At 42.6% G+C, this 12144-nt stretch overlaps 2 protein-coding genes across 6 annotated transcripts in view; one reads left to right on the top strand and one right to left on the bottom strand.

Moving 5' to 3' along the window:
* Positions 1-321: 321 nt before the first annotated feature.
* ncln (nicalin) lies at positions 322-8996 on the top strand. Of its 5 annotated transcripts, none has more exons than XM_080015773.1 (15): positions 322-541; positions 1132-1322; positions 1501-1645; positions 2052-2146; positions 2960-3040; positions 3237-3340; positions 3533-3621; positions 3740-3879; positions 4340-4566; positions 5078-5165; positions 5258-5296; positions 5835-5998; positions 6518-6571; positions 6672-6750; positions 7295-8996. In XM_080015773.1, exons 1-15 carry the CDS (start codon positions 364-366, stop codon positions 7355-7357), a joined length of 1737 nt encoding a protein of 578 aa, XP_079871899.1. In that variant the 5' UTR covers positions 322-363; the 3' UTR covers positions 7358-8996. The 5 variants fall into 5 exon arrangements, with proteins under 5 accessions (XP_079871899.1, XP_079871900.1, XP_079871901.1 ...); XM_080015774.1 differs by having other exon boundaries at positions 5838-5998; XM_080015775.1 differs by having other exon boundaries at positions 5844-5998.
* A 2769-nt stretch (positions 8997-11765) lies between these two features.
* Positions 11766-12144, bottom strand: part of cers1 (ceramide synthase 1) — a gene marked incomplete at its 5' end in the record, with an annotated part of 45518 nt that continues 45139 nt past the window's right edge. The window contains one exon of the mRNA XM_079999181.1: positions 11766-11878. Coding sequence (XP_079855307.1) covers positions 11836-11878 — 43 coding nt within the window. The 3' untranslated portion in view covers positions 11766-11835. The remainder of the gene's footprint in view (positions 11879-12144) is intronic.

Below are 12144 nucleotides of genomic sequence, written 5' to 3' on the forward strand. Positions count from 1 at the left end.
AATAGTTGTCCTTGTCGTTCCCGGAAGGACCATCGATGAATTCTAAAGTCAACCATCCACTTTTTCAATTGCCATGTTACTCAATAGTACTGGACACCATTTGTAAAAACGCTCGATCTCGTTGCCCTGCAAATAAAAATGTCCTTCCGAACGATGAATTCCACTCGCTCACGTTTCCCACGCTGTCGATCGCCCCGGCCCGGCACATTTTACCACGGGAGGTGGCCGCAGCGTTGGCCTGCTCAAAAACTCCTCCATCCATTGAGGTAGCAGCTGCTTAGCAGGCTATCCAACTAGCTCCGTCGCTAGCGGACTGCATTCCGACGTTTATTCACTGCCCGGCGCCCGAGAAGAAACACCTCCATGATGTTCGAGGAGGCCAGCGAGATGTTCGACAACATGTTCAAGTCCTCGTTTCCCCTGACCTTCATCGTGTTCATCCCCGCGGTGCTGATACTGGTGTCGCCGCTCCCCGCCGAAGCGGCTCACGAGTTCACCGTGTACCGCATGCAGCAGTACGACCTGCAGGGACAGCCCTACGGTAGAGGACGCGTCCGCTTTAGGGGGGGAAACGAGTGAGAACGCGGCGCGATGAGTCGATCGGATCCGCGATCGCTCGTCGGCGTCCGACTTGACAGTACGAGTGACAGTTGGCGGTCGAGACCGCGTCGTGTCGCGCTAACTGCCACCCACCGCCGATGACAGCGGCATTTAAACGCTGCTGCTACAGTTAGCTTGGATGGCTAACTGTGGGTTAGCCCCTCCGTAACGAGCGAGTTCATTGAATTTCAGTGTATGTCCGGGAAAGGAAAACCACGTTGCGGCAGTACGGTTATTTCAGCTTAGTTATGTCCATGGGTTAAGTTGCCTTGGACGATAATGTCGGATAGCACCGAGCCGCTGCTTCTCTGGCTGCCTTGCGCGGGGTCAACGGGTCACACTCGTCCTTTGCCTTCTTGTACCTATGCATTATATTGTTATAAGCGTTTTGCTTTCCACCCCGGTACACACAGTCCGTTACGTACAGATACTGATAGTTGCAGGATGTAATTTTATATTTTGCACTCACGGTCGTAAATAATGCTGTTTTGGAACATGAGCTGAATTGATGAATGCTTTTGTTCTCTCTAGGTACCAGAAATGCCATCCTGAACACGGAGGCCCGTACGGTGGAGGCAGAGGTACTAAGTCGTCGCTGTGTTATCATGCGGCTCACAGACTTCTCCTATGACAAGTACCAGAAAGCTCTCCTCCAGTCGGCGGGGGCCGTGGTCATCATTCTGCCCAAGAACATGTCTGCTATGCCTCAAGACATAGTACAGGTAATACGAGAGTTAATCATTAATTTAAAAGCCATAGAATATTGCATCTATTGATACCTTTGGTTTGGATTAAGAAGGCGGAAGTGAAAAATGTTTTGCCTCGTCTCTCTTTGCTTTTTCTTCCGTCGCCCGTTCTGACGTTCTACTTGTTCCGTTGTCGGATGTTGTTCCATTGTAGCAGTTCATGGAGCTGGAGCCGGAGATGTTAGCCACAGAGACCGTCGTCCCCGTCTACTTTGCCATGGAAGACGATGAGCTGCTGTCCATCTATACCCAGACCCTAACCTCCTCTTCCTCGCAGGGGTCCTCCTCTGCAGCCGAAGGTCAGCCTGAGTGATTTGGAGCGATTTACTATGCCATTGATTTTAGTTTTTATGTCTGACTTTTTCTCACATTGTACTTTATGGTCTTTTGAAAGTATGATATCAAAACTCTAGTTTTCAAATAAACATTCTCACATATTCAGAGTCTACATTTTTAAATAAATACTATAAAACATCGTACCTACACTTGAATGTTGACTGATTAGTGGCTTTTATGGTGGTTTCAACAGCCTTTTGATCCATCTATCAAATAATATTTTGTATCCTCTTGGATGTATAAAGGTGAAAGAAGATAAGAGGGCACAGAAAACATCTCAAGTGTCCAATTCATTGATATGAATGATGCACCAGAAAAATAAAATGCAATACTGAATTTGACTGTCCTACATGTTTCTGTTTTCTGTAGTGCTGCTGCATACAGCCACAGCCAATGGCTTTCAGATGGTGACCAGTGGCGCCCAAAGCAAAGCCATCAGCGACTGGGCAATCACCAGTCTAGAGGTGAGGAATTAAACCATAAGCTATAAAAATGAAAGGTAATCTGCTGTTTTGAAATGGCAGAACCCCGGAAAGTTTTATTTTAAGATTTTTGAAAGATCCAATATAATTTATTTAGTAATTGTTGTCAATTGTAATGTACTAGCCCCTCCACAACTTCTTTTATATATTTGAAAGGGGAGAAGGGAGGGGGTCTGTGCTTTGAGAATATGATACCATTGCTTCATCCATACTAACTATGGTGTAGACACCATGCATCTTTGAGGAGAAACACATTGTCCATAATTAAACTGGAATTTGACTTGAAGAGATTAAAATCAAATGCAGTGTAAGATGGATGCATGCATATTAATCCGTTGTTCATCTCCGAAATAGATTTTTGTCCAACAGTCAGTGCCGACGTTGCTTTAATCATGTGTTAAATGTGCGATTAGGTCGGCATATTGGTTGGATATAACTGTTTTAGCAAATGTGATTTAAGTTAAAAGGTGGGGAAGATGTACAAAGACGGAGAACGTGTCTGTTGGAAGCGTGAATTGACTCAGGCTGGGTGTTAAATCCAGAGGGAATAAATGTGTTTAGTCATACTGCAGGGGATTAGGGGACATGGAGGCTTTCCTCAGACGCCAGAAGTCTTGAAGGGCTCATAGGACTGTAGGACCAGGATGTTGTTATGTATTACATGGTGCCAGAGCTTTAGCATTAATGTCCTTATGGTTGTATTCTACTCCTTTTTTTTCTTATTTTTTACTTGTTCTTATGTGCTGGAGCTGCTTCGACACCTAGCATCCAGACTAATGACTCTTTATTTGTCAGGGACGTCTGGCTGGTGTCGGAGGAGAAGACCTACCCACCATTGTCCTGGTTGCCCACTATGACTCTTTTGGCGTGGCTCCGGTGTGTTTCTCTCTCTCTCTCACCCAAGTTGATGTCATGTGGAATTACTGACTGGTTAAATGTTTTGTCAGAAATGCCTTTGTCAATCTATTCCCATCCTTTTTTAGTGAATATAAAACCATATTAATTTATGATTAATTTAAAAATTCATATACCGCAATACAAAGGTAATTTTTTTTACTCTTTTTTTTTTCAGTGGTTGTCGTACGGAGCAGATTCTAACGGTAGTGGTGTTTCCATGTTGCTGGAGCTGGCTCGCCTCTTCTCCAGACTTTACACTTACAAGAGAACGCACGCCGGGTGAGCATCACATAAACACTACCTACTGGTAGAAAAACATTTTCTGAAAATTGAATACTTGACCCAAGGGGTCATCAGTCTCAGGTCCTTGCTGCCAAGCACCAAGGGTGAAAATATGATCAGTTCTAATATTCCAGAGCCTGCTGCTTATGAGACGTTTTGAACTCCTAACCATCCACATTGTGGGCCCAGGTACAACCTGCTGTTCTTTGTCTCGGGCGGAGGAAAGTTTAACTACCAGGGAACTAAGCGTTGGCTAGAGGACAACCTGGACCACACAGGTACTGTTGAGGAATCAAACCAGTTAGAATCTGTACTGACTACAGAGTTGTATGTCTCTTTCTTTTTCTCAGCTTATAATTCCTTTGACCTTTGACCTAATTTTCCATCTCGCTGCAGACTCCAGTCTGCTGCAGGACAATGTAGCGTTTGTGTTGTGCCTGGACACAATGGGCAACGGAGATGGTCTTCACCTCCACGTGTCCAAACCTCCTAAGGAGGGCACTCCTCAGCATTCCCTGCTCAAGGAGCTAGAGACGGTAAGAGGTTACATGTCTGTTCTTATTTATTACATCTTAAGACTATATTTGATATGTTTGTTGACTTTATGACTAACATGAAAATAGTTGACTCGTTGAGTGACACTTCAAAGCCAATTACACCAGAATTTATGCTGATATGCCAGAACTCTGAAATAGTTGAAAAATTGTCGTAAATTGTCAATGAAACCTCACATGGGGAAATAACTCTTATCGTATGTGTCCTTAAAATATCACTGTAGTGAAGACTTTAATTTACAATTAAAAAAACAAATTTAATTAAAAAAAGAGGAAAAAAATATTTTGGCGCTGTAGCTTTGGAGGAAGTCAGAGAGATGGAGATACTCAGGGTCATGGGTCCAGAACTGAAGAAGCCCTGGAGCTACAAAGCTTCCAGAGGCAACGTAGAGTTTGTACTTGGTCTCCGTCCTCTAATCCAAACCCCTCCGGGACCTTCCAGGTGGTAGCAGGTCAGTTCCCGGAGGTCAAGTTCTCCATGGTCCACAAAAAGATCAACCTAGCAGACGACACCCTGGCCTGGGAGCACGAGCGCTTCGGGATCCGCCGCCTGCCGGCCTTCACCCTGTCCCACCTGCCCTCCCACCGCCTGGCACAGCGGTCCAGCATCATGGACGTGCGGTCAGTGTCCCCCTCCTCTCGCCATGGAGCGGGAGAGCCCCCTGCTGGGTGGGTTCATTACTGCAAGTCTATGAATCACCAAAGAAAATAGCGAGCGTTTCCATAGCGCTGAGGGTTCTAGCTGTTGATTTCCAACCTCGCCTGTCCCCACCTCGTGTTGTCACATCATCCCAAATCAAAACCTTTGAAAGTTTGTCAACTATAAAATTCATTATTTTGTCTGTGGACTCTTGTCAGATCTTCAGAGATTTCATGGCCATCCAGTGTAGTAAGAGCCTCTTCCTGCTCGGTCGACTCTTTCCTTCCCTTTCTTTCCAATCCATCACTCCATCTGTCTGTCTAACAATTTATCTGTTCTGTAAATCAGCCACAGACCACTGATGTGAATGTTTTTCATGGTTATCTCTGGCAGCCATCTTGCCTTTCTGCCTGCTGATTCTAACAGTTGTTTTCAGGCTGTGACTTTTCTCCCTGCCGAACCACCTGACTTTTGTTTGGACGGATCAGTTTCTCCACAGATCTAACCGTGTCCACGGCCCTGTTGCATTTGTGTCTGCAGGCCTCACGTTGACCTGAAGAAGCTGAGCAGGAACACCAAGGTGGTGGCAGAAGCCCTGGCCAGGGTCATCTACAACCTCACAGAGAAGGTAAAACCAGGCAAACATTTGCAATGGAAGACTAGCTTCCATTCTTTATTTCGGGTCCACAGTTGATCACTGCTTTCTGCTCGTCTGCACAGGGTGCACCGGGTGACCTGCGCATCTTCACCGAGCAGATGGTGAGAACCCACACTCACCGCTCCTGTTCAAACAGGAGCCTAAAGTGACAATCCAGTCCATCCACTATAATCCAGGATAGCACACAGTCCAACTTGTGGCTTGGGATGTAAAGATGCCGATTCAGTGTCAGTAATAGTAGTAATCTGTTCCATCACTTTGGAGACCAGCGGTTTTAAGTCAGTTTAATTTGTATAAAAGCTTTTTTCCCCCTCCATTTGAGACTTGTTACATGCTTCTTACACACAATAGAAAATTAAGCCATATTTCAATAATATCCGACATGTCTGATATTGGTATGAGAATGTAATATCAGGGATATTTCTGATACTCTGTCTTAACCTCTGATCAGATGATAGATAATTAAATTAAAAAAAAAAAAAGCTAGGAAGCACTGTGGTAGAGTTAGTCCACCAGTTGAAGAACAGAAGTTTAGTGAACCTGCTCTTTAGTTATACTGTGTGTGTGTGTGTGTCTGTGTGTGTGCGTGTGTGTGTGTGCGTGTGCGCGTACATACTGCTTATGGCTGTATTCAATCAGCAGGTGCAGGAAGAGCAGCTGTCCTCCGTAGTGGACTGGCTGACAGCGCAGCCCCGAGCGGCACAGCTGGTGGACAAGGACAGCAGCGTGGTGTCCACGCTGGAGTACCAGCTGGGACGCTACCTCAAAGACGTGAAGAGGCACTACGTGAAAGCTGACAAGAGGTGAGGAGTCCAGAGAGGAGGTTCCTTTCCCCATGAAGAGACAGCCCTTAGGTGTTCGCATGACTGCTGTGGTTTCCTCAGTCAAATCGCATAAATATAATAGTCATATTTGAAAAATTAAAAGTGTTGGAACCATCCTCTGAAGAATATCTGAGTATTAACAAAATACTTTAGACCGGGCTGCACAAGAATTGAAATACACAATCTTTTGGCAAGACAAACTGCCCTTTTACGACACTTGATTTGTGGGTTGCGTGACAGTGATCTTGGAATGCTGTCTTAAAGGCTGCCAAGTTTTCTGATTGTCAGTTGTGACTCATTGAGAATGACACTTCAAAGCCAATAAAACCAGAATTTATGCTGTTATGCCTTCACTCTTAGAAATAGTTCAACAAATCAAATATGACTCTTTCCAACGTGGTTCTCAATGTTCCCGGTGCATTGCGTTCTCTCAAACTATTGTCTCCAGATGCTGTCCGTATAATTGCTGATTTTATTTTTATCTTCTTTCTTGCTCAGGGATCCAGAATTTGTGTTCTACGACCAGCTCAAACAGACCATGAATGCGTACAGGTAGGACACCTGAACAGCAACCTAACAAGTCTTTTTCAGCCTGTTCACTCCTTTCACTGTTTTCACATTTGTCTTTCTGCCTCATCCCATTTCCCCTCAGAGTAAAGCCGGCTATTTTCGACCTGCTGCTGGCCGTCTGCATTGCAGCGTATTTGGGAGTGATGTATCTGGCCATCCAGGTCAGTCCCTTTAGCAGAGTTTCTATTTTATAAACGGGAGAGGACGCATGAAGCTCGTCTTATAAGGTTGTTTTGTAGGTATTTTCGTCGCAGCGAAGGACTGGATCATCTTTCTTTCTTGTAACAAGCTTTAGCAAGCTGTGAATTGACAAAGTCAAACATTGCAATATTTTTGATTAACACATCGATAATTTGGGGGATGACCATTGGTGCATAACATATTTACACACAATAAATATTTGAGAAACAATCATTAGTAATGTGGATATTATAACTAAGTAACTAGAGGCATATGACGTTCAGAGTATTGCATTATTTTACTGTAATGTAGCCTTAAAGACAATATATTAAAATATTCGGATAACCAAAATTCCAGATAAAATCAGTTATTTATTGAAAATGTTTGTCTGCTGGATGTGGATTCACTATATAAAAACATTTAACAGATAAAAAAAAAAAAAATCCTAGTAATACTGTAAGTGTGTTAAAGGAGCTTTTCAGGCATAAATAGACCAACTTTATCTCTTTCTCTGGTCTTTTCCAGAACTTTGGCATCCTCTACAGTGTCATCCGTAGAATCACCCAGCCCAAGACCAAGACCCACTAAACACCTCCAGCTCTGCCTCTGACCCGCCTACTTTGTTCAGACTCCTCCCCCTTTACTGGTCTCATTAAGCTCTGGCCAATAAGAACGTTAGGCCAAGAGAGAGAGAGAGAGTGTGTGTGTGTGTGTGTGTGTGTGTGTGTGTGTGTGTGTGTGTGTGTGTGTGTGTGTGTGTGTGTGTGTGTGTGTGTGTGTGTGTGTGTGTGTGTGTGTGTGCGCGTGATGTGCGATTGTTTTTCAGCCTGTTGGATCCTTTCTCGCTGCAGACTTTATTTATATAATACTCAAGGATTTGTTTGCCAAAACTGCCAAGATTAATTTTGTCTCTGTCTTCCTGTCAATCTCAATAAATATGAGCAGCCATCAGTAAGAACAAATCACACTCAAGTCATGACAGTCCGTTAAATTTGAGGTTTTTTGTAATCTGTTCCTGTGATCAGCATACAATCGGTGTAGTTCTGTAGTCTGGAAATCATTCAAAAAAACGTTTTTAAATACGCTTGGAGGCTGAAACGCACCCACCTACTATTCTCAGATTTTTCTTTCCAGTCTGAGTCGGTCCAGGGCGTTCTTCCCCCGCCTGCATTCAGTGCCTGATTGTTACCTCGCCAAACTGACCCGGGCGGCTTGGCGTTCCGAGGCAGCTACAGGGAGACTGGAATCCACTGAAATGAATTCACTGGAATCTGTATCAGAGCGTGTTGCGTCAGAAACCCCCCCGGTGAGGACGTCACAAACCTTTAATGCAAGAGTAGTTTACATTTAAGATGCCCAAAATGTGAACTATTTGTCTAGATAACTTGATAGTGTGTGGATAACATGGCCCTTATAGTGAACTTTAAAAATGAAATCGATTTTTTTTATATATTTTTTTTTATATGATTTAAGTGAAAATAACCTTAACTTAACTCAAATTCATCAGTTTTGTTTTCAGTCTTCCGTTTTTTGAAGACAGACTTTTGTGTGAATTTATGTATTTTCTTTTAGAAGTGTAATCTTGTTTAAATGTAAATTGTCACTGAAATCGACTCCTCTCCTATATTTTCTTTTTAGCGTGTTAAGAAAAGCCGTCTCATTATCAGCAAAGATGGCTCTGATCCATATCAGCACACGTGTGTTGTCCCCCCCAAATGCTGCGTCAGCATATTACGGCACGATAAAGTCGACAATAAAAACTCCTTAACTCCTCACTTAGATGTTCCAAGAGCCATAATGTTGAAAATCAGTGTGATTTAATGTGCAATTTTTTTTTTTTTTTTTACTGTGCTGAGATTTAAGTCCATCCTCAGCTGGTGTCCCCCTACAGGTGATATGGTGTAATGATCATTAACATGACGCAAATAATTCAATTGGAAATAACTTATTAACACCCCTCTAGTTGACGAACGGTGCTTGATCGGCTCCAAGTGTGTATTCCATATTTTACTGCTTGACAGCCCCCCCCCCCTTTTTCCCCCCTAAATTCATAACTTAAAGAATCAACTAATTAAATTGGTTACTTACACAAGGGAAATACTGTGGTACATATCAATCTTAATTTATTGAAGCAGACTATGCTGGACTTGTGCACTGAATTGATCTCTCTGCTTTTCTAAGATTTTCTCGTTTGTCTTGACTTTGTCACCTCATCTTGAAAACTTGATCCTGGCGTTGACATACTTAAAAAAAAAAAATAAACTTGTTAAAAGAATTTTGCGAGACACTTATTTTTATTTAATTGTACTATTTTATTGAATGGGGGGAAAACATACTATAACACTGGTTGAATGGAATTATTAAAACTGTATTAAAAAAAACAAAACAATATGTATCTGTCCTTATCAAGTAGTCCGATTCAGAAAGTCCAATTCAAACTTTCAAAAGAGCAGAGAAAGAAAGAGGTACTGATGGTCAGAAAGCATGTATCCTTAAAACATTTGTCATGAAAGTTTCAGTTCCATACTCAATATGATTCTCTCTAGAAAGTGATAGAAATTTGCCAAACCCTCCCCACTTGCCTAGTTTCTAATCTACTAATGAACAAAAGGGAAAAAAAGCAATAAATTACAGTGCAATTTGTAAAAAATACCTGCAGGGCAGCTGCCCCCTATATCTACTAGGACTGTTATCTCCCTCAGAGCCAGTTCCCGAAACACTATTTTCAATTGAAGGGAATGTTTTTTGGCACAATCTAAAAAAATGACTATCAATGCTTTGCCTCATACTGAAAGAAATCGCGAAATGGTACCAATCAATATTTACCGTAATGAATGCAACTCTAAAATTTGAATGGAAACGTTAATACTGAGCAGCCAAATATTTTACAGAAAGAAAAATGGATGCTTACACACCCATTTTCCTTTTCAGGTTTCACATTTCTCTTTGAGATTCAAATCATTTTCCAAAGTGCATTACGATTATTCTTTTTCTCACAGATTTGAGTCAGTGTGATGCGACTAGTGGATAAGCTCCCTCGCTTTGTATCCTGCAGGGAGATGTGGACGGCAGATTTGTATTTACGAATGGTACCGTGGCAGCTTTCAGGGACTAGCTCCACCTTCTTGCAGGTTACAACAAATGCAGCTTCTCAATTTCCCCTTTTAACTATCTGGAATCAAATCATAAAAAAAAAAGCTGGGACCTCAGGATAAACTTCATTAAAATACAATTTCAGTAGACTTGAGATCCAGCAGAGTTCATTACCGACACCCCTGAGGCTAGGATGTGACCTCAGTAAAACCAGAAAGCTGAAAATCTTTAATACGAAAGTAATTCTACGTCAAGTCTGGGTACTTCCTATGGTTCGCCGTTCTGCATAGCATTGTGGTGTGGTGCGTTACTTCCAGTACATGGGTTAAAGTACAAAAATGACTAGATGCCAAATCTGTAAAAAGGACTAGGAAGGGATTTGAAGATTCAAGACTAAATCAAGACAACCGTGGTTCTAAAATGGAAAAAAAAGGAAACAATTCTCCCTGGTCCCCCGCTCTGAGCGGACACGTCTCCGGCTCAGTCATAACAGAATGAGAAGGACGGACAGATGCTCGGAAAAAAACCCAAACAACAACAGTGCTCTCAGAAAAAAAAACAACAACAAAAAAACAAACAGCAGCTATTTTAAGAGAAATCAACAATGGTAATCATTAAAAACACCAACATTGACGATGATGTGGGATGTAAAATCGTGAGCCACTTTTTTCAGTGGAAGACGAGAGACGACATCTGAGGCCTGCTCCGGCAGCACAAGCTCACCTCGTAGTTCATCAAAACAAGAGCGAGAATCTGACTGAAAAGGTTGGATGGATGGACGGACGGTGGGACGGTCGGATGGACACGTTCCTGGAGAGGAGCAGCGGAAACACACACCAACACACACACACACACACACAAACACACTTTGGAATGTGTGCGTGTCTCGGAGTATTAATAGTCTTTTCCCACATCGATGAACAGTTTAGGATTACAGAAGTAGTTTGTTTTTGTTTTTTTAAACTTCATTTGATTTTAAGACAATTTCATAGCATATTCCCAAAACCATTCCAATGTCATGCATTCCAGAACACCGTAGAGTATATGCATATATGTTATTTGAGTTCTCGTTTCTACACAAGGTACAGGGCGATCGCTTCAATTATTTTTTCTTCGAACCAATATTAGTTAAGTTGTGATTCTTTTTAACATTTTTAACTCAAAACAAAAATTGAGGGGATGATACTCAGACCCAGTCAATCAATTCCAGCTATCTGCCGTCATTGAACCAGCAATTCAGCTTGTACGCCTTCATTTCAGTGAAACAACAGATGCCACACAATACACACACGCGCACGCACACACACACGCACGCACGCACGCACACACACACACACACACACACACAAAGAGAAAGACAGAGAGAAAAAAAAAAGAATCATTTTCTATTTGGGGTTTCCCAACACGGATACTGTATATCGACAGCAAAATAGAAGGGGAAAAAAAACCACGCAACCATTTAAAATGTTTGACTTTAAAATTATCACTTTGAGTCCTTTATAATAAAAAGTCTCATGTCAATACTTTTAGGGGGATGGAGTGAGCCGATTACTGCTATCGACCTGTGCAATGTGATGGAATTCAACACGCGCTTGGTAAAAGACGACCCCGCAGCGTCTTGGCGTTCCCCTCCAATTGAAAAGAGACGGAGAAGAGAAAGGCGGAGCAGCCTTTTTGATTTAGAGGAGAGTTCTCAGGGCACGCTCGCACACTGACCTCCATCGCTTCTCTGAGTTTCTACTGAACGTTACACGCGTTTCCCTTCAACATAACCTAGACGACGTAGAGAGAACAATAAGACACAACGTCGCCTGAAATAACATTCACAGTGTTCTATAATTTAAAACAAACCAAAACAAAAAAATAAAATAAAATAACAAACAATGAAACAAATCTAAATAAATCCTCCTCCTCCTCCTCGTGGATTCTGCTTTCGGCTCGTCTCTTTCCGCTCGGCGTCGACGGACACACCCTTATAGATGCTTCTCCTTGGTGACGCCGTTCTGCACGTGCTTCCTGTGACGGGGAGCAGAGAGGTGGGAAGAAAGGAGATTCAGACACGGTTGAATTAAAAACTACAGCCTGGTTGAAAGGATCGGGATCACAGAGAACAGAAAGCACAGAAATGACAAATAACCCGTTTCAGAGAGGACTTTTAGTTGATAGTTGTTAAGGTAAAAAAAAAATTAATTTAAGCCAAAATATACCGGGAGAGTCAGGAGCCCTCCACCGACCTCGATGTGGGCCGTCGAAACCGCTGCTTCTCCTCAAAACGACCAAAA

Source organism: Zeus faber (assembly GCF_960531495.2).
Source record: "Zeus faber genome assembly, chromosome: 1".
Taxonomy (NCBI): domain Eukaryota; kingdom Metazoa; phylum Chordata; class Actinopteri; order Zeiformes; family Zeidae; genus Zeus; species Zeus faber.

Coding starts and splice junctions, on each gene's coding strand:
- ncln (XM_080015773.1), top strand. CDS start 364: ATGATGTTCGAGGAGGCCAGCGAGATGTTCGACAACATGTTCAAGTCC. Junction 2,147..2,959: donor GGGCAATCACCAGTCTAGAG/GTGAGGAATTAA, acceptor TTTATTTGTCAG/GGACGTCTGGCTGGTGTCGG. Junction 5,297..5,834: donor GCATCTTCACCGAGCAGATG/GTGAGAACCCAC, acceptor GTATTCAATCAG/CAGGTGCAGGAAGAGCAGCT.